An 18,965-nucleotide genomic window follows, 5' to 3' on the forward strand; every position below is an offset into this window, starting at 1 on the left:
GCAACATGCACTTATAGATATATCACACGCAATACACACACACACACCCATTCACATAAACACCAGCCACATTCAGAAACACACGAGGGAAGTCCTAAGGGAAGTCCTTTGCTCCTTAAATACAGTTTTCACTAGTTAAGGAGCCAAGGCAACATTGAATATTGTAAACTTAGTGTGCAATAATAAAGATTTTCATTTTTTCAAAGATTTATTTATAACTCAAGAACTGCTGAATCGATTTGACTGAAAATTGGTAGCTTAGAACCAGGAAAAGGACATAGATTAATTTTTACCCCGTTTTCTATTTTTTATTCCGCGCGGACGGAGTCGCGGGTAAAAGATAGTATATATATATATATATATGTATACCTCAGTATAGTATTCGGTTTACAAGTGATCCTATAGATGTTTCACATCAATAAAATTCTTATTTTAGGTTACATTTTCCACTAATTTTGACGTACCTTTGACAGTTTTTTTTTATAAGTGGTCAAAGGCTTTATTTTATACAGCCTTAAGTCATGTATGCTACTTAAATAAATTAAAAAAAAATACTATATTTAATTCGATTAAAGTTTTTTAAACCAAATATATTATTTATTTTAGTTTTTATTGCGAAATGTTATCTTAAATCAATTAAAAAATAATAAAAATCTGACATTTATATTGTTTAATTATTTCATAATTTTGAAGACACGGAACGCAAAACTACGAAGTAGCAAAGAGTATGTAACAACTTCGTAGTATATACTAGCGAAATAGTTACATATTCTTTGGCATTATCCATCAACGATTTTTCAGATGCTTTCCGTAAATTCAGTTCTTTGTAAATTTGGATTGTAAGGTTGGATTTGAGTCACAGAACCGAATCAGTCAACCCCGACTCCTTCTTCTTCTTGAACCCTTGTACCCTTGACACCGCGGCTCTGAAGAGCGAACGGGTACTCTTTCCGAACCACTGGCGCAGGTTTTTAAGCCAGGATATTCGTCTTCGACCTACACTTCGCTATGCTGTGATCTTTCCTTGCACGATGAGCTGCAGCAGTCCGTATTTTGTGTTCTCATTATGTGGCCTAGGTACTCCAGCTTTCTTTTCTTTATTGTAAACACCACTACCGCCTTTTTCTTCATGCGCCCTAGCACGGTCACATTTTTAACTTTATCTCTCCAGGATACCCTTAACATTCTCCTGTATACCCACATTTCAAAGGCTTCTACTTTCTTGCACATTGATTCCGTGAGGGACCACGCTTCAACGCCGTACAGGAGAATGGAGGAAATGTAGCACCGTACTAACCGCATCCGTAGCTCGATGTTCAGCTTTTTGTTGCACAGAAGGGTCCTGAGTCTGAAGAAAACATTCCGGGTTTGCTCTATACGGCACCTTATTTCAAGACTGTGATCTCCCGTATCATCAACCCAGCATCCCAAATATTTGTATTTGCTAACTTTTTCTAAGACCTGTCCACCACATATGAGCGTGAGGTTAGCAGGGGTATTCTACAAATGGACATATACTTGGTTTTCTTGGCATTAACGTTGAGACCATATTTCAAACTAACAGACTGGAATCTATGTAGGATGATCTGCAATACATCTAATGTTGGGGCGAGCAGAACAGTATCATCGGCATAACGGATATTATTAATAGTCTGCCCGTTCACTGTTATCCCTACATCTAGCTGATCTAATGCTTCCCTAAAGATCATCTCTGAGTATACGTTAAACATGATTGGTGACAGAATACATCCTTCACGCACTCCTCGTAAGATTTCTGCTTCATCTGTTAGTTTACCCTCCACCCGCACATTCGCCTTTTGGTTCCAATATAATTGTTTGATAAATCGTACGTCCTTGGAGTCGAGACCGATGTTTTGTAAAAGGTCAATCAATTTAGCATGCTGTACTCTATCGAATGCTTTCTCATAATCTATAAAGCACACAAAGACATCGTGATTCATGTCCCAGCATCACTGTATTAGTATTTGGTATCCGAAAAGTGCATCTCTCGTTTCCAATCCTTTGATGAACCCGAACTGTGATTTTGATATCTGGTCTACACGTTTGTTAAATATCCTTTTGTGAATGTCTTTTAGGAATATTTTTAGGACATGACTCATTAAGGAAACAGTTCTGTATTCTTTGCACTTCTTCGCAGAAGAAAGTTTGGGCAAGGTGACAAAGGTTGATTTTAGCCAGTCAATGTCGATGAGTCATATATGGCATTAAACAGCTTTACCAATATGCCTAGGTTATCGTATTCTAGAACTTTGATGAGTTCTACTGGTAGTTCATCACCACCTACGGATTTGCACGCCTTGGAAATTTTAATTGCATATGCAATCTCACTTTTGTCGATGGATGGTCCGGTTAAATCGGCTTCTAGAGACATTGTACCCAGACAAGGTCTTTCGTCATAGAAAAGAGTTTTTACATATTTTTGCCAAATGTCAAGCTTATCTTCTAGTGTTTTAGCCACATTACCCTGGTCATCCATCAGAAGGTTATAATTAGTGTTGTGTGTCGTGTTACTCGTATTATTTATAAATTCTCTATTTTTTTTGTGCATACTGAAAGAGTCATGCCTTGTCTCAAACTCTTCTATCGCAACACATTGGTCAACCATCCATTTCTCTTTAGCTTCAACCACTTTTCTTTGAATTATCTTGTGTAAGGTTTTATATTGTTGGTCGTCGACTCCTTTGTATCTTCTGCGCTGTCCCATAAGATCTAAAATTTCTGTAGTAATCCAGCGTTTTTTGGCTTTAGTCTCTAGTGGTTGTAGAATTCTTTTACCAATACCAACAAGATTCTCCTTTATTTTTGTCCAAGTCTCCTCAATTTCTACATTTGGACCAATTTCTGTGCTTCGACGTTTAACTGTGATGTGTGATTCCGTGGTTGTTTTGGTACGTATTGTTGGATCTCTTAATCTAGTTACATCCACTTGTTGTCTTCTTGTTTTAGGCTTTAATCTCTTCATATTACAGCGAAGGGATGCAACCACTGGGTTGTGATCTGATCCGATATTCGCACCAGGGTAGGTTTTGACTGATGTGAGTTGCGATATCTTTTGTTTGTAAGTATATAGTCTATTTGATTTCGCACGATTTTGTTCGACGAATGCAGTGGGGATGTCCATGTATACAGTCTTCTTGGGGGTTGCTTAAATTGGGTGTTCGAAATAACAAGCCCGTGTTCTTCACAAAATTGCAACAGATGATCGCCACGTTCATTTCTCATTCCCAGTCCATAGAGTCCTACAATGTCTGAGACCTTGCCCTGTCCGATTTTAGCATTAAAATCGCCTTGGACGAGGATAACGTTGTGTGAGTTCAGCTGTTTTAAAGCGTATTCTAATTGTTCGTAGAAAAGTTCATTATCCTCGTCAGAAGCTTCGGTGGTGGTGCATATACTTGAACAATCTGTATGTTCCTGGGCTTGGCCGATAATTCCATAACTAAAACTCTATTCGATATTGGCAAGAAACTATTAACTTGACGTTGCAATTGCCTGTTGATTATAATGGCCACTCCGTTATAGTGATTTTTATCATTGTTACCACTATAATAAACTACTGAGTCCTCACGTACACCTGATCCTTTGTGCCTAGACTCACTCACTCCTAAGATATCGATCTTGAGTCTAAGCATTTCTGTTCGATATTCACCACTTTATACTCGCGGTACATACTTTTGACGTTCCAAGTAGCTATCGTCATGGCTGACTTGGGGATTCTTAGCACCCTCTGACCATTGAAGGTCTGCCGGGGACTGAGGGCCATTGTGTTATTGTTCAGCCATAATGATCTTCATGGGAATAGGTATGTGGTGGTTTCCCGTTGCCTTCCACACGCATATTATACACATATATACATATATACATTATATATACACATATTGCCGTACCGATAGGTTCCATCTCCGCCAATAGATTCATCTTTCAGAACAGTTCCAGCCAACTAGGCCTCCTCTTCTGAAATTACTGCTACGCAGCTGCCCGCAGCAGAGGAGTGCTTATTTGATGGCGGCACGACTCGCCATGTCGCAAGGTTGTCGTCGGACGTATGCAGCATTTTTTAAGTAACACATTCCTAAGGTGTCACCACTGCATCCTATTTACCTTACCGCTGAATGGTCGGGGACTGCAAAAGCAGCTACCCCGACTCCACGTGGTACTTTCTGCCCTACCCCTAGAGTGTTTATGAAAAGCCGGAGGCGCGGAGGGTGAGCAGCCCCCGCCTGCTGTAACAATATATATGTATAGGCGCCCGCGCCTTGGTACGCTAAGGCGGAGGGACTGCTCATCCCATAGCGCCGGAGACTTTGCAAATTTCCCTAACAAGAGTTAGGGAACCATATTCTGTCCATTTCATATGGTTGTTTAAAATATTAAAAAAAACTGTCAAAGTTAAAATAAATAGGATATTTGGTTTAAAAAACTTAAATCGAATTAAATTGGGTATTTTTAAAATTTTCTTAAAAAAATACATGACGTGAGACTGTATGAGGTAAAGCCTTTGCCCATTTTTAAATTAAACTGTCAAAGTTACGTCAAAAGTAGAGGAAAATGTAACCTAAAATATGAATTTTATTTATTCAATAACTAAAAATCTGCGAGGCTCCGCAACTTTGAACTTTGGCTAGTAAGTGCTTAGATATATCCCTATTCGCCATATAAGTTGCAATCGCCAACTCGACGTTACGTAATCTAAATTTTAACCGGAGAATTTTCTCGCTTATGATGGTGCGCGGTACGCTCCTACGAAGAGTAGGTTATTCTGCGAGTCGAGCAGCGCGTAGAGGAAGGCCGGTCAGCGCGGAAACGGGGCGCAGAAAACCGCGCGCACCCCAACATCATCACCATGCCTGCGCCAGCAAAACCCATGCAAGCAGTAGTACACAATCAAATACAAATACAGATATACATAAAAATCGACACAAAACGTACAATAGAACACATGTTACAACCCAATCTAATCTAATCTAGATAATACTAAAAAACTGAACCGACAGTGTTAACTACTGCTTGCGTTAGTTTTTCTACAAGTCGGTACGTAGTGTGGGTACGCGCGGTCGGTACGCCGCCATGAAGGTGATCCGGTCCGCCACCAGCACGCACCAGAGGGCGCGGTGTGATGCTCGGAACACGCGCGGCGACGACAGCGACCTCTTGTTGCGCACTTTTATAGCTAAATGTACACACACACGCCATATGACACACAATAACCACACACATCACACATAATCCCAACACCAAGTAAAGTATTCCTATACGTATAAGTAATAAGAATTTAAACATTAAACAATCCAACCCGAGGCTTACGGAAACTAAACACAAATAAATAATTCTGACCTACCCTACATAACAGTAAAATAAAATTTTGGAATAGAATGACTTAAAAAAAACTACTTAATGAGTGGAAACAAATTAATTTAGATATTTCAAAAGATAATATGATTTAGACATAATACACTTAGAATAGAACTATTCTTTAGTTAATTATGAACTACCCACAACACATGTAACAAAAACACCCATACATTATGAAATACGTTATACTTGCGTAATGTTAACAAAGATCATAGACATATAAAAAAGAAGATAAGCACAGTAACATAGCAAAAAAATATGTAAATATATCTTACCAGTTGCAGCTGCAGCTTCAGCGCCCTCTTCATTCACCTCTATGAAAGCTTTCTGCACTGCTTTTGATACGTATAACTTTTCATCTGTATTCAACACTTTAGTAAGTCCTGAATTGTTTCTGTCGAAGATGGCTTTAATTCCAAGCTGTAATAATATTATTTTATTCATACTTATTACTACTTATTTTTTAAACTGTTATAAATTCAGAACTAACATCTTATCTTTTTGTCGACGATTTATTATCAAAAACTTCGAACTTGATGTCCATTTTAATTTATTGTATTTGCATTGAATTTAAAAATAGATAATTAAAATGAGCTTGTTATAGTAATAATGTCTAGGACTGCAATTTTTACATAAAAATAATTGCATGTATGGCAAATAAATATCATAATTTATATTAAATTACAACCACGACCATTCAATAATGACGAATAGTCATCTATCTGGAGTAATGTATAACTATGAGTAATGTTAAAAGTTGACACCTCATTGAATTTGACCAGAATTCTTTGGGTTACGCATTGGGCATAATATTTAGACTGCGGGTTTAACATCAATGTCTTCGGTTCAAAGTGAGTAGTGTGAAACAATACACTAAATGTCCTTTTATCGTCGTCCACTCACTGGATGGAAAGTGAAAATTGTTTTTTTTTATATTTTATAATATAAGGTGGCAAACGAACAAGCGTACACTTGAATTTGCCGAAATGGCGAAGCGACCCATGCCCTTAGACAACCGCAGTTGCAGATGCTTTAATTGACGGAGGAGGAGACGCACAGAAAGTAAATATTTCCCCTACCTATGTGTAATTTCTTCCATCAAATCCACTACCATTGATAGAGATACCTTCTAACAAATACCCATCTATCTAAACATTCACATTTATAATATTAATAAATTTGAATAGACAATGTTAGAGGCGTATACGTCAACGACTTCTTATCATGTGGGCGTAAAGGTATGTTTGTGGTTATCAAACTATTGACAGTTTGATAGTTATTGATAACATTGCCATGACAGTATGGTTTAAACAGGGATTTTGGTTTCAGAAACCTACTATAAAAATGACAATTGGTATATAAAATGCATGCGTAACAAAATATAAGGAAAGCATGCTTAAGAGCAAAGAGCTCTTTTATGACAAAGGCACAAGTTAAAGAATGATTTCTTTATTGTGTGCATTTGAGCCAAAACTGACTGAGTATAAACTTATTTGATTGAAAAGGACGATTTTAGGAAATATCTTGAACAAATAAAAATCTAAATTATTTTTCTATCTACAGAAGAGAAATAAAAATAAGAATACTCAATAAATACCAAGTAAAATTTTACCTTTGGCAGTAAATCGCACAGATCGATTTCAGTTTCGATTTTGAACTTGGGTATTGTGACTTGCACTTTAGTGTTGAACATATTATCAACTTCGGCCATCAAGTCGTAGCCGTCGGCAAGTTTCTTCAGCACACCGTCCAGTCCGTTTATCTCGTTCGGCAATACGATCAACATGCTCGCGTTCTCACCTACGTAATGCATTCTCAATAACTATAACAAAACACATATCTATTAGAAATATTAATGGTAATGAAGTCGACCCAACTGACTAACAAGAACGTTACACGCATAACAGATGTAACTCTTTTCGTAGGTTTCGTTGGAGTTTTCGCTGAATTATTAATATATAGTTTTTAATTAAATAACACTAGCTGTTGCTCGCGACTCCGTACGCGCGGCATTTAAAAAATAACTTAATAAGTAGCCTATGTGTTCTTCCAGACTATGTTCTACATCAAATGTGCTAAATTTCATCAAGATCCGTTGAGCCGTTCCGGAGATACCTTCACACTAACATCCATCCATCTAAACATTCGCATTTATAATATTAGTAGAAGTAAGAATAAAACGTTGCGTTTCACTTAGTTTATGAGAAAGTGGCGTTCATATGGTATACATTTTAAATTTCATAATTCAATCATATTTTATTTTACTCAAGGACCTTATCGTCCATAAAACTTACAAGTTTTAAAACATGTTTGTTAGATTACACTGGTCTGCAACGAAATCCTCCTTTGAATAAAAGTATGATCCGTTTAAAGAGTTTACCATCCTCAATCTATATCTGCTTTTCGTTTTGTGCTATCACGTCTAATTTTTTTTTTAATGTTGATTTTAGATTTTTAGAAATTATGGGATTTTTTGCTGTACTAATATTACTATACTATGTTATTCTCGCGTTAAAGCAACTTTAATTGGTTGAGATTGTATTTGCACACAAATAAACGGTGTGCAGTGATAGAAAGAGAGAAAAAAATATTATCTGACGCTTTTTTAAGCGAATATGAAAGAAAATTATATGGGAATATGATGTTATTACTGCAAGAAATCAAAAATTCACAATACGCATAGAACATTTGTGTTGATCTAAAAGTTTTAGCAATTTTAACTGGCCTGCAAGGAGGATGTCCTCATTGCAGTCCAGTTAAAATCACCAAATGGTAAATACCAAATTTTGTGGTTTTTTATGTGAGTGGGACAGTCGCGCAAAAGACAAACACAACATAGTAAAAAGCTGACCACAAAGAACGTTTTTTTTTTTTCAAAATCAAAACCTCTCTGAGTTTGTCTCCTGTATCTAAAAATGTAAAGGAATATCCTTTCGTTCCTAGTGAAAAAAAAAAATTCCACCACTTCATATAAAGCTGGGTCTTATGAAAAACTTTGTGAAAGCCCAGAACTTTCAGTACTAGAAAACAAAGTTTCCCCGGATCAGGCGTTAGAAGAAGGAATTTTTGTAGGTCCTCAAATACTCGAGCTTATGAAGGACTCAAGTTTTAAAATAAATTTAAATCAATTCGAAAAAGGGCGCAGACTGCTTTTGTAGAAAATTTGTGCCAAAATTTTCTTGGAAAAAAATCAGAACTATCAGGAAATCAAACAAGAACTTCTAATTTCCTACAAGGCTCAAAAAAGTAACATGTTTCTTAAAATTCATTTTTTGTACTCTCACTTAAAATTTTTCGCACCAAATCTCAGAACAGTATCTGATGAAGACTGTGAGAGGTTTCATCACGATATTTTGCACATAGAGAGGACACAACGGGAAATGGTCCGAAGCAATACTTGCAGATTTTTGTTGGTCGATTTATCAGGAAACTCCATTAAAAAATATGAAAAAGAAAAAAAACGACTAAGTAAAATGGGATTGACAACTAGTAATGATATTGTCATATGCATTTTAAAGGTTGTGTAATAGTGTACATCCAACATTATTTAAGTAATAAAATGAATGATAAAAATTTCATATTAAAAAATTGTTTTTCTTAAAAATTCCATCCCAAAGAATATAGACGTGCTAGAAAACTTTGAATGATATATTTATGTTCAGTATTGAACTTCGGTAGGTGGCGCTGCTAGTGTAAATATCAAGTGTTGTGTGCTCCGCGAATTTAAATTAAGAAAATAAGAAAACAAAATCTCTGTATACTAGCAATATGTTAATTTTAAAATTAAAGTGAAAATTGAACGAGTGAATTGAGTGAACAGTGACTAAACAGCATTAATAGTGTTAAATAGAACATCTCAAAATATATAACGGTCATGAAAATAAATTCAAAATAAGTGACGTAAATGGCAGGTTTTCTGTGATGTTTCGTATCTAGTGTTCTCCAGTGTTCCCTTACTAACAAAATAATAAAATACATAAGCAAATGCAAATACAAAAACTTGAAAGTGAAATTTAAAGTAAAATATGCAAACTCATCCTATCATGTATAAAGTTCAACGCCATCTATCGTGAAAGGAGAAAGTAATATTGACTATTATCATTCAAATTTACAACGCCATCTATTGTTACTTAAGAAAATTAAAACGACTTAAAACTTTGACGCTGTTAAGGGACAATTGTTAAACACAGTTGCAATCTTTTGTTAACAGAGGTCGCTAAAAATGTCGAGTGATCTATCAACTCTAGAAAAATTGATCAAAGAATTAAGAGTTGATCTTAAAAATGACTTACAGGAACAATTTAATAATTTTGAGTCAAAAATCTCGAAGAACATCACGGAACTAAACGAAAAACTAAACTCAAATTTTAACGATATTGAAAAACAAATTGAAAATATAAATGAATTCAACAAAAAACAAGATACTAAGATATTAAATTTGGAAAGACAATTAAGAGCACGAAATGTCATATTTTTTGGAGTAGAAGAAAACGAAAAATCATATGAAGAACTAGAAATTAGTATTATAAAGATTATTGTGAATGACCTAAAAGTGGAGTGCAATAAAAGCGAGTTGGCAATGGTTAGGAGAATGGGAAGAAAAACTGTAAACAAAAAGAGACCAGTCAACGTAACTTTAACAACATTTGGCAAGAAACTAACCATACTGAAGAATAGTGGGCTCTTGAGAGGCTCCGATATTTACCTGAAGGAAGATTACCCACCTGAGATTTTAGAAATCCGTAAGTCTCTCCAAGAACAATTACGTAAGGCTAGAGAAGAAGGGAAACATGCTTTCATAAGATACGATAAACTAATAATCAAAGATTCCTATACATCCCCTAATCCAAAAAGGAATAGTAATCAAAATGCTAAAAAAAGGGAGCTCGAAATTACCCCTCCGAATCAATTAGTAGACACAAATGCACTTCCGAAAAGAATTAACCAGCATATAGTTAAAAGAAATAGAACACTAAAAAAGAATCCTTCTTCGTCTAACCCTATTCTGAACTATATAAAAAACAACCAAGACAAGACTAATTCACAATCTGGTTCAGAAACATCTGCAGAAAATACAGAAAACAATTAGCAATCAGCCAAGCCTCTTCCGAACAAACACTCAAGAATTTCAAAAATATGTAATAATATTAACTTAACTCATCCTCCCCCAATACGGCTTGTCACCGTGGGGGCAGTAGACAATAACCCTCCAGAAGTAAGAAAATACTATATTGCTACCTTTAATGTTAGATCGTTAGCTAACGAAACTAGATTAATAGAACTAGAACAAGCAATATCTGAAATAAAGTGGGATATTATTGGCTTATCTGAAACAAGACGTGAAGGTAATATCATTGAGGACAGAGGTCAACACCGGTTTTATTGCTACGGGACTAAAAGTGGCCAAAAAGGAGTAGGTTTCCTTGTCAAAAAACAGAAACACATAACAATAAAAAACTTTACCGGCTTTTCAGACAGAGTAGCTACAATAGAGGTTGATCTTCACGATAAGTCTTTTACTATTCTACAAGTTTACGCGCCTACAATAAAAGCAAGCGATAACGAAATACAACAGTTCTATGACACTATTGACAAAGCACTTGCAGAAAACATACAGAATATAATATTTCTTGGAGACATGAACGCAAAAATAGGGGAACCAAAGTATGAAGAAAACATAGTTATGGGGAAATATGGGTATGGTAAAAGAAACAGCAGAGGAGAGTGTTTTATTAAATTTTGTTTAAAGCACAAACTAAAAATTGTAAACACAATGTTTAAAAAGCCATACAAATTAAGATGGACATGGCAAGCACCGAACGAATATACTAAAAATGAGATAGATTTTATAGCGACAAATAAACCTAAATTAATTGAAAACATAAACGTCATTACCTCTCTTAAACACCCAAGTGATCATCGTCTTGTACGCGCAACATTAAATATAAAATCTTCAAAAAAATCACGATCGACTTATGGCAAACCTAATGTAAAGTATATAGATTATAAAAAGTTTAGAAATGAATTACTGAAATACGAGTACAAAGATAACCAATCAATCCAAACAAAGTACAATGATTTAGAACAAAATATTATTAGAAGCTCCAAAATTTCCTGTATCACAAAAAGTAAAGAAGAAAGCAACCACGTCATAACGCCGGAAATAATTCAATTACAAGAACAAAGACAAATGTTAAAAAATAAAACTAACAAAACAAAAGAAGAAAAACACTTACTTAGCAAATTATACAGAATAATACACAAAAAAATAAAAAATAACCTCTACCAATACAAAATTAGAGTCATAGAAGACCACTTGAAAAACACAGGAGCTGTAAAAAAAGCGTACAAACATCTATCAAGATCAAAACAAGTTATAAGTCAACTTCAAGATACAGCTGGTCTCATAAGCACGAGTAGACAAAACCTGTTGCAAATTGCCACCGACTTCTACAGAAAACTATATGAGAAATCGGATGACTGCCACACAGAGAGCAACTACCGCCTTGCTGTTAACAGAGAACCAGTGCCGCAATTTATTAAAAGCGAGATAGAATGTTCGATAAGAAATCTTAAAACCGGTAAAAGTCCAGGAACCGATGGCATAACCAATGAAATGATCATCGCGGGCATAGACGTCCTGACCACTCCGCTTACCAAAATATTTAACGACATTCTGGAATCTAAAACGATACCGCAGCAATGGACCAGCTCTGAAATCACACTTATATTTAAGAAAGGAGATCCTAAACTAATAGCAAACTACAGACCTATAAGTTTAATGTCGTGCTTGTACAAAGTTTTTGCAACAACACTACTAAGGCGAGTAACAAAAATAGTAGACGAGAACCAATCACTCGAGCAGGCCGGCTTTATACGCGGTTTCTCTACGGTGGATCATATTTACACATTAAAAATCGTTATAGAAAAATACTGCGAATATGACAAACCTCTATATATTGCTTTCATTGATTATAGCAAAGCTTTTGACTCAATATTACACGAGTCAATATGGCAGGCGCTAGCGGAACAAGGTGTAAATGATGACTACGTAAAATTAATCAAAGAAATATACCGTGCAAGCACAGCTACTATAAAGCTAGAAGGTCAAGGACCAACCTTTAAAGTGGAAAAAGGGGTAAGACAAGGCGACCCTCTCTCTCCAAAATTATTTATAGCGGTTTTGGAATTTGTTTTTAGAAGATTGAACTGGTCAAATAAAGGATTAAATATCAATGGTCGATACTTAAGTCACTTAAGATTTGCTGACGACATAATATTATTCTCTGAAACCGCTGAAGAATTAGAATACATGATAAAATCACTCGCCGCACAGAGTAGATTGGTAGGACTGAAGATTAACGAAAGCAAAACTAAGGTTATGACAAACAGGGAGCAAATACAGATCACTGTGGATAACACACCGTTAGAATACGTTGAAGACTATATCTACCTTGGACATTTAGTTTCCTTCAAGTCGAGTATTGATAAAGAAGTAGAAAGAAGAATTAAAAGGACATGGAACAAGTATTGGTCAATGAAAGAAGTATTTAAAAGTAAAATCCCTATTAAATTGAAAACGAAGGCCATGAACATTTGTCTCCTGCCCTGTCTTACATACTCGTGTCAAACCTGGCCATTAACAAGGAAAAATCTGCACAAACTTAAGACATGTCAGAGAGCAATCGAGAGAAGCTACCTAGGATTAAAACTCAAAGATAAAGTAAAAAACAAAGTTATAAGGAATCAAACAAAGGCAACAGATGTAGCTAAACAAATATTACGTCTAAAATGGAAATGGGCCGGACATACACAACGAGTGAAAGATGAACGATGGACAAAAATAATAACCAACTGGCTGCCCATCGATCACAAAAGAAGGAAAGGAAGGCCATATCAACGGTGGTGCGACGATATAGCCAAAGTAGCGGGTCACTGCTGGACAAGGCTGACGACTGACAGGACAACGTGGAGTACTCTGGAGGAGGCTTTTACCGCGCTAGGCGGCCCTTATACGGAACATGAATAACAATAATACTAACAATACTAATATTTTTGCATACAACAGTTTGAGACTACTAACCAAACTAACAATTATTATTATTTCTTTTCTTTTCCGTCATAAATTTAAGTAAAATTAGCATAGTAGATAAGTATTTAAACATTGTTAGTAAAGGTACCTGTAAATGTGTAAATAATACAATTCACATTATATCTTGTTATAAGGGAAATAAAGCTATCTTTATCTTTATCTTTATCTTTTATTGTTGTATTAGACAAGATAACTGCATAACATTTGAAGGAGAGAAAAAAAAAATTTTTTTGCAGACCAGTGTTATTAAAAAAAATTCATATTCATCTGCTAAACGATATTTCATAGTTAAGAATTGACGGTCAAAACAATCGATTTCTTCACGTTGGGGTCTTGTACTAATAGATTTTAATAATTCTGTTAGCTCTTTTATGACAACGTACATATAGCAATTAACGTGTCAAAGTACTTTTTAACTATTCAAAACATAGTTGTAGAGATAAAACTTAGGTACATAAAGTCGATGAGTGTTTTATTATCATTGACGAGCGAAGACATTTGTTATCTTGTTTAAAGAAACGTCCCACTTTAATATTACTGAAAAAAAAAACATGAAATGAATGTATAGGATATTTGAATAATATCAATTTTTAATTTGAAATCATCATCATCATCATCATCATCAGCTCACTATACGAGAGGGGTTCGCAGCTTACGCTAAGTAAGCGGTGACTAGGTCAAAGTCAACCATGCTGGCTCAGTACGGGTTTTGGTTGACTTCACACATGTTTTTCAATTTCGTCGCAAGTTGCTTCATGATGTTTTCCTTCGCCGTAAGAAACGTCGTATGAATGTACATATGTAAAATCGAAAATCATGGCGTACATGGCGGGATTCTAACCCAGGACCTATAGATTACAAGTCAAGTGCTTAAACCCTCAACCACCGACACTCTATTTTAACTACTTTAAATATATCGACAAATTTAAAAAGCTAAATATATATTATTTGTCATCAGCAAAGCAATTAATTTATTTGGTAATCTGGCAATCAGAATGTTACGTATAAATGCTTACTGTGAATGTCCACTTCAAAAAACATAATGTTAACTCTGTTTTTTAGCCGACTTCAAAAAGAAGGAGGTTATCAATTCGACTGTATTTTTTTGTTTTATGTTTGTTACCGCGATGCTCCGCCCCTGGTGGTCCGATTTTGATAAAAATTATTTTAATAGAATGGAAGTGTTTGCAGATGGGTCCCGATTTTTTTTTTAATAATTAGAAGACTAGTAGATTTTGAATTTAGCTTTAAAATGTGTTGCGAGAATATAGGGACATTTTTGCTTTCAGCGCTTACGTAGGCTTAACTATAGGACCTACATAAAAATGATGTATGGAAGAATTGTAGCTCTTTAAATGTGCTAAATAAAAGTCCGCGATAGCATATATCTATCTTTTTATAGTTTTCACACAATAATCATTTTTTTTTTCTTTAAAAACATCAATTAAATTCATGCCCTATTTCCGACGCTATTATTCGAGTTCAGTATTAATCCTTACGTAAATAAATACGTTCATTATCAAGATAATTTAATGTAGATTATATCTGCCCTTGAAACTTTATCATTCTGTCAAATAGTTTAGGCGATATCGTAAGAATAAAATTACGCGGAAACGAAAAATGCTACATCGCGTTACAATAAAAAGTACAATTTTGCATTCTGGGCTTACGTAGGTCAAACTATATGACCTACACAAAAATGATGTATGGAGTAATTATAGATCCTTTAATTTGCTAAATAAAAGTCCTTGGTGGCATATATCTATCATCTATGGATGTCTCACAATAACCATGTTATTGTGAATAAAAGTCGATTAAGATGCACACGAAAAACAGCGTCGTAAGCTTATGGCGCTATGATATTCGATATGAATCCTTATCTAAATAAATATGTTTTAAGGCTAGAGTATTAAATGCAGATTACATTAGCCCTTCAAACTATGTAATTCTGATCAATAGTTTGGAATATATCAAATTATTAAAAACTACGCGCATTCGAAAAATGCTACTGCAGCGCGCGGCTGGACAAAATTAAAAGCACGCTACGATGTATTAGTTCGTTAATTTTCAATTTGTATACCGATTTTGATAATTATTTCTTTGTTTAAAGGATAAGAGGTTATCTGCTGCATTCAAAATTAGTTTTTGAATTGAAGTACACACATATTAAATAGGAAAGTCTTTTTCTTTATTTATTTGTCTTATTTCCGTCCTCATACGTATTAAGGAAATTTGTAATCGAACTTCAAATTCAGTAAAAAATTGAGAAATAAATTAAAATTTTAAGAAGAAAAATAGCCGACTTCATAAAAAAACAATCACAAACAAAATGCACTAAAAAGTAACATAAAAAACAATTTCAAACATACTTACTTTTTAACGCGAAAAAAGGGTTGTAAGGGGTTGAAAGTGGGGGTGGTAATTTGTATGGAAATATCGTAATTTTTACAGTTAGAAGCGTATAACTTATTTTTTAGACTGCTAATTTGATATAAATAAATACGACATTTAAAGTTTGTAAAAGTTATACCCTCAATGTTGCAATATAACAAAAGGGAATCGGGGATGAAAATTTGTAGAGGAGTATAGGTATATGATGTTTATTTGAATTTGTAAGTTTAAGTAAAATTTGTAGTTATAGTATATATATATATATATATATATATATATATATATATATAATATCTCAACAACAACTAAATTCACGCCCGTAATCCGTCATACCTACATTTGGTGCGGTCCTGGCACAGCTCTCTTTATGTCTACATCCATACATCAACACAGCACGTCGCGTCGGTTAAGTAAAATAATAAGCCTTAAAAATGCTACCTGAAAACAGTATTTCACGCGGACGAAGTCGCGGGCACAGCTAGTGGAACTATAAAAATAATCGTCATGACTTTAAATAAATAAGACGTAAACTATTATAAACATTTGATTAAATGGTTAAATGTATGATAACTAATAAGTAGACGGAAATGGTAGCTAGGCTCATATTCATCCTGCTTTTAACAAAATTAATTTTTACCAAAAAAAACCATATTTGAGCATCGAATGCCATCGATTTATCCCTTATGCAGACTATATACGAGGTTCACACTGAATGTTCTTAGAAAATCAAAAACTGAGCAAACTATCAAGTTGTTATTTTTATTATATCTTTTCAGAATAGTTTCTATTAACATCATTACATTACTGCATTCGATAGAAACAACGAGAAAAGCACTTTGCCCACTTGTCCTTAGGGGTCTCATCGATGGCCTTCTGGAACGCAGCCACTGATTCCTTGGCGTCCATAATTTTTTTTCCTCGAAGTGTTTCTTTTATTTTCAGGAATAAATAAAAATCGCAAGCCACGAGGTCGGGGCTATATGGCGGGTGACCCATCAATTCCACGTCTGACGACGCCAGTCGATCGTTCGCCTGGCGGTGTGCGAGAAGGCGTTGTCGTGGTGAAGGAAGATCCTACTGCAAGGTCGTTTGTCTCGAACTTTTCCAAGACAAGTGGTAAACATTTTTTAGTATACCACTCTGCAGTAACTGACTTTTGATCTTCTAAAACAATTGTCTCATAATGACTATTCCTTCCGAAGAATGGGGCCACCATCTTTTTTCCTACACTTTAGACGTCTCTTCAATTTAGATGGCAACCCCTCGGAAGGAAACACTCACTGAGCAGATTGTCTTTTGGTTTCCGGATCATAGCAATAAATTCAGCTTTCGTCACCCGTAAGTTAAATCTTTGTATCATTTCACGGCACCGATCAACACGACGGAGTTTTTGGGCCTCGGTCAAATAATGTGGTATCCACCGGGCACAAAGCTTCCTAATGGCTAAACTAAATGCTTGTGGACGATTTATTGGACTTGAGTCATACCGATGCCTAAGCTTGTCCGAATCCGTTGATAGGTTACTCTTGCATCAGTCTCTATCATATCATAGACGACTGAAGATAACATCAGTATGTTATCTTCAATCGTCGCCGTAGAATAGAAGGCCGTCCTTGACGCAGAGCATCGTTGAGATTGGTGCGACCACGTTTAAACTCATTAAACCAGTTATAAACAGTGGCCCGAGAAGGGGCTTCATCGTGAAAGAAGAAAGAAGTCTGTCATAACATTCTTGTTGACATATATGATACGAATTTCAATTTGCCGCCTAATCGTAAAACAAATGACAAATTAATGGAATTAGTACTCAATAATATTAGCAAAGAGTTCTATTTTCAAAATGTAATTTTTTTTATATTATATTCTTTAAAAGTGGCCACTTCTAAAAACTTTCAGTGTGGCCCTCGTATGTTGGCCGAGGCTTGCTGAGTGAAGGCGAATACCAAGGTATAGACCAGTGATTCTCAAACTTTTTTTTGTTGCGGCACACATTTAACGATTTCAGAATTTGGCGGCACACAAAGAAAAAGATAAAAATTATTTACTTACTACAACACACTGCATAAATAGTTTATCAACTCTATAAAATTAATTGTATCTATATAACATTTCTATACGCTTTTTTTCAACTATTTTTCTGCCAATGTTCTTTTATGCGAAGAAATACAGACACGGTATGCATGTGCAGCAAGTCAGCACATAAGTTCGGGATTCCCCGTGAGATGTGTACACAGCGCACGTGTTCAATCACAGTAGCATTTAGTAGAGTGCGATAAAAACAAAAAAACTTATTTGGAAAACCGTGTAAAAGCGAAAACGTGTAAAACAAGTACCGTGTAAATCATTGGATATGTGTACTGCAAAGTTAATAAGTTTACAAATTTATAAATTGACACTACATGCAAATAAATTAATATTAAACCGAATCACATACATTTACCAATTTTAACGAAAGAAAAGCTGCAGTAACTACTATGCAACACATTGTGAATCCCAACTATCACTAAAACAACACGTTTTGTACGCAGAAGTGGCAAGTGTGCGCCGACTTGAAACATATTCCTATTGCTATGCACGCCGCTTTATCATAATTTGGCACTAAGAAAAACCGCGTTGCAAAGCAAATAATAAAGATTTAAATATATATTCATGTTAAAAATATTTTTCTTTTTAAATTATATAATTTAATAATATTAACATTATTATATATTTGCAAAATTTGGCGGCACACTTTTGAAATTTGACGGCACACAAAAGTGCCGCGGCACATTGGTTGAGAATCACTGGTATAGACAGACACATTTGGCGTAGCTCGGCGGTGTCTGTTTTACTGTCGGACTCAGAGTCACATCCTTAATGTTGATTACCGAAAAGATAAGTAAACTCTAAGTAAGGCAATTATCCAATAAAAAATAAACTTATAATGTACCGTTCGAATATATATGCAACCACACACTAATTTCCTCAACACAACTCAGCTATGGATAAACCGGTACTTCAAGGTCGTCTGATACAAATATATAAATCAAGACGCACGCGCATGAAAGCACTCATCTTTGTTTATTATTCTGCACATTCCAAGATATTTTCGATTTAAAAATAACTACTC

At 35.1% G+C, this 18,965-nt stretch overlaps 1 protein-coding gene across 4 annotated transcripts in view; it reads right to left on the reverse strand.

The window, feature by feature from the left end:
- Positions 1–18,965, reverse strand: part of LOC123720934 (serine protease inhibitor 3/4-like) — a 39,354-nt gene that overhangs the window by 7,360 nt on the left and 13,029 nt on the right. For 3 of the 4 annotated variants that reach the window (XM_045686289.1, XM_045686293.1, XM_045686287.1), the window contains exons 7-8: positions 6,986–7,195; positions 5,649–5,793 (exon numbers count right to left, since the gene is read on the reverse strand). In XM_045686289.1, coding sequence (XP_045542245.1) covers positions 5,649–5,793; positions 6,986–7,195 — 355 coding nt within the window. Of the gene's footprint in view, positions 1–5,002; positions 5,192–5,648; positions 5,794–6,985; positions 7,196–18,965 lie in introns of those variants that run through there. The other variant, XM_045686294.1, reaches the window with a different exon arrangement.

Source organism: Papilio machaon, chromosome 3, assembly GCF_912999745.1.
Source record: "Papilio machaon chromosome 3, ilPapMach1.1, whole genome shotgun sequence".
NCBI lineage: Eukaryota > Metazoa > Arthropoda > Insecta > Lepidoptera > Papilionidae > Papilio > Papilio machaon.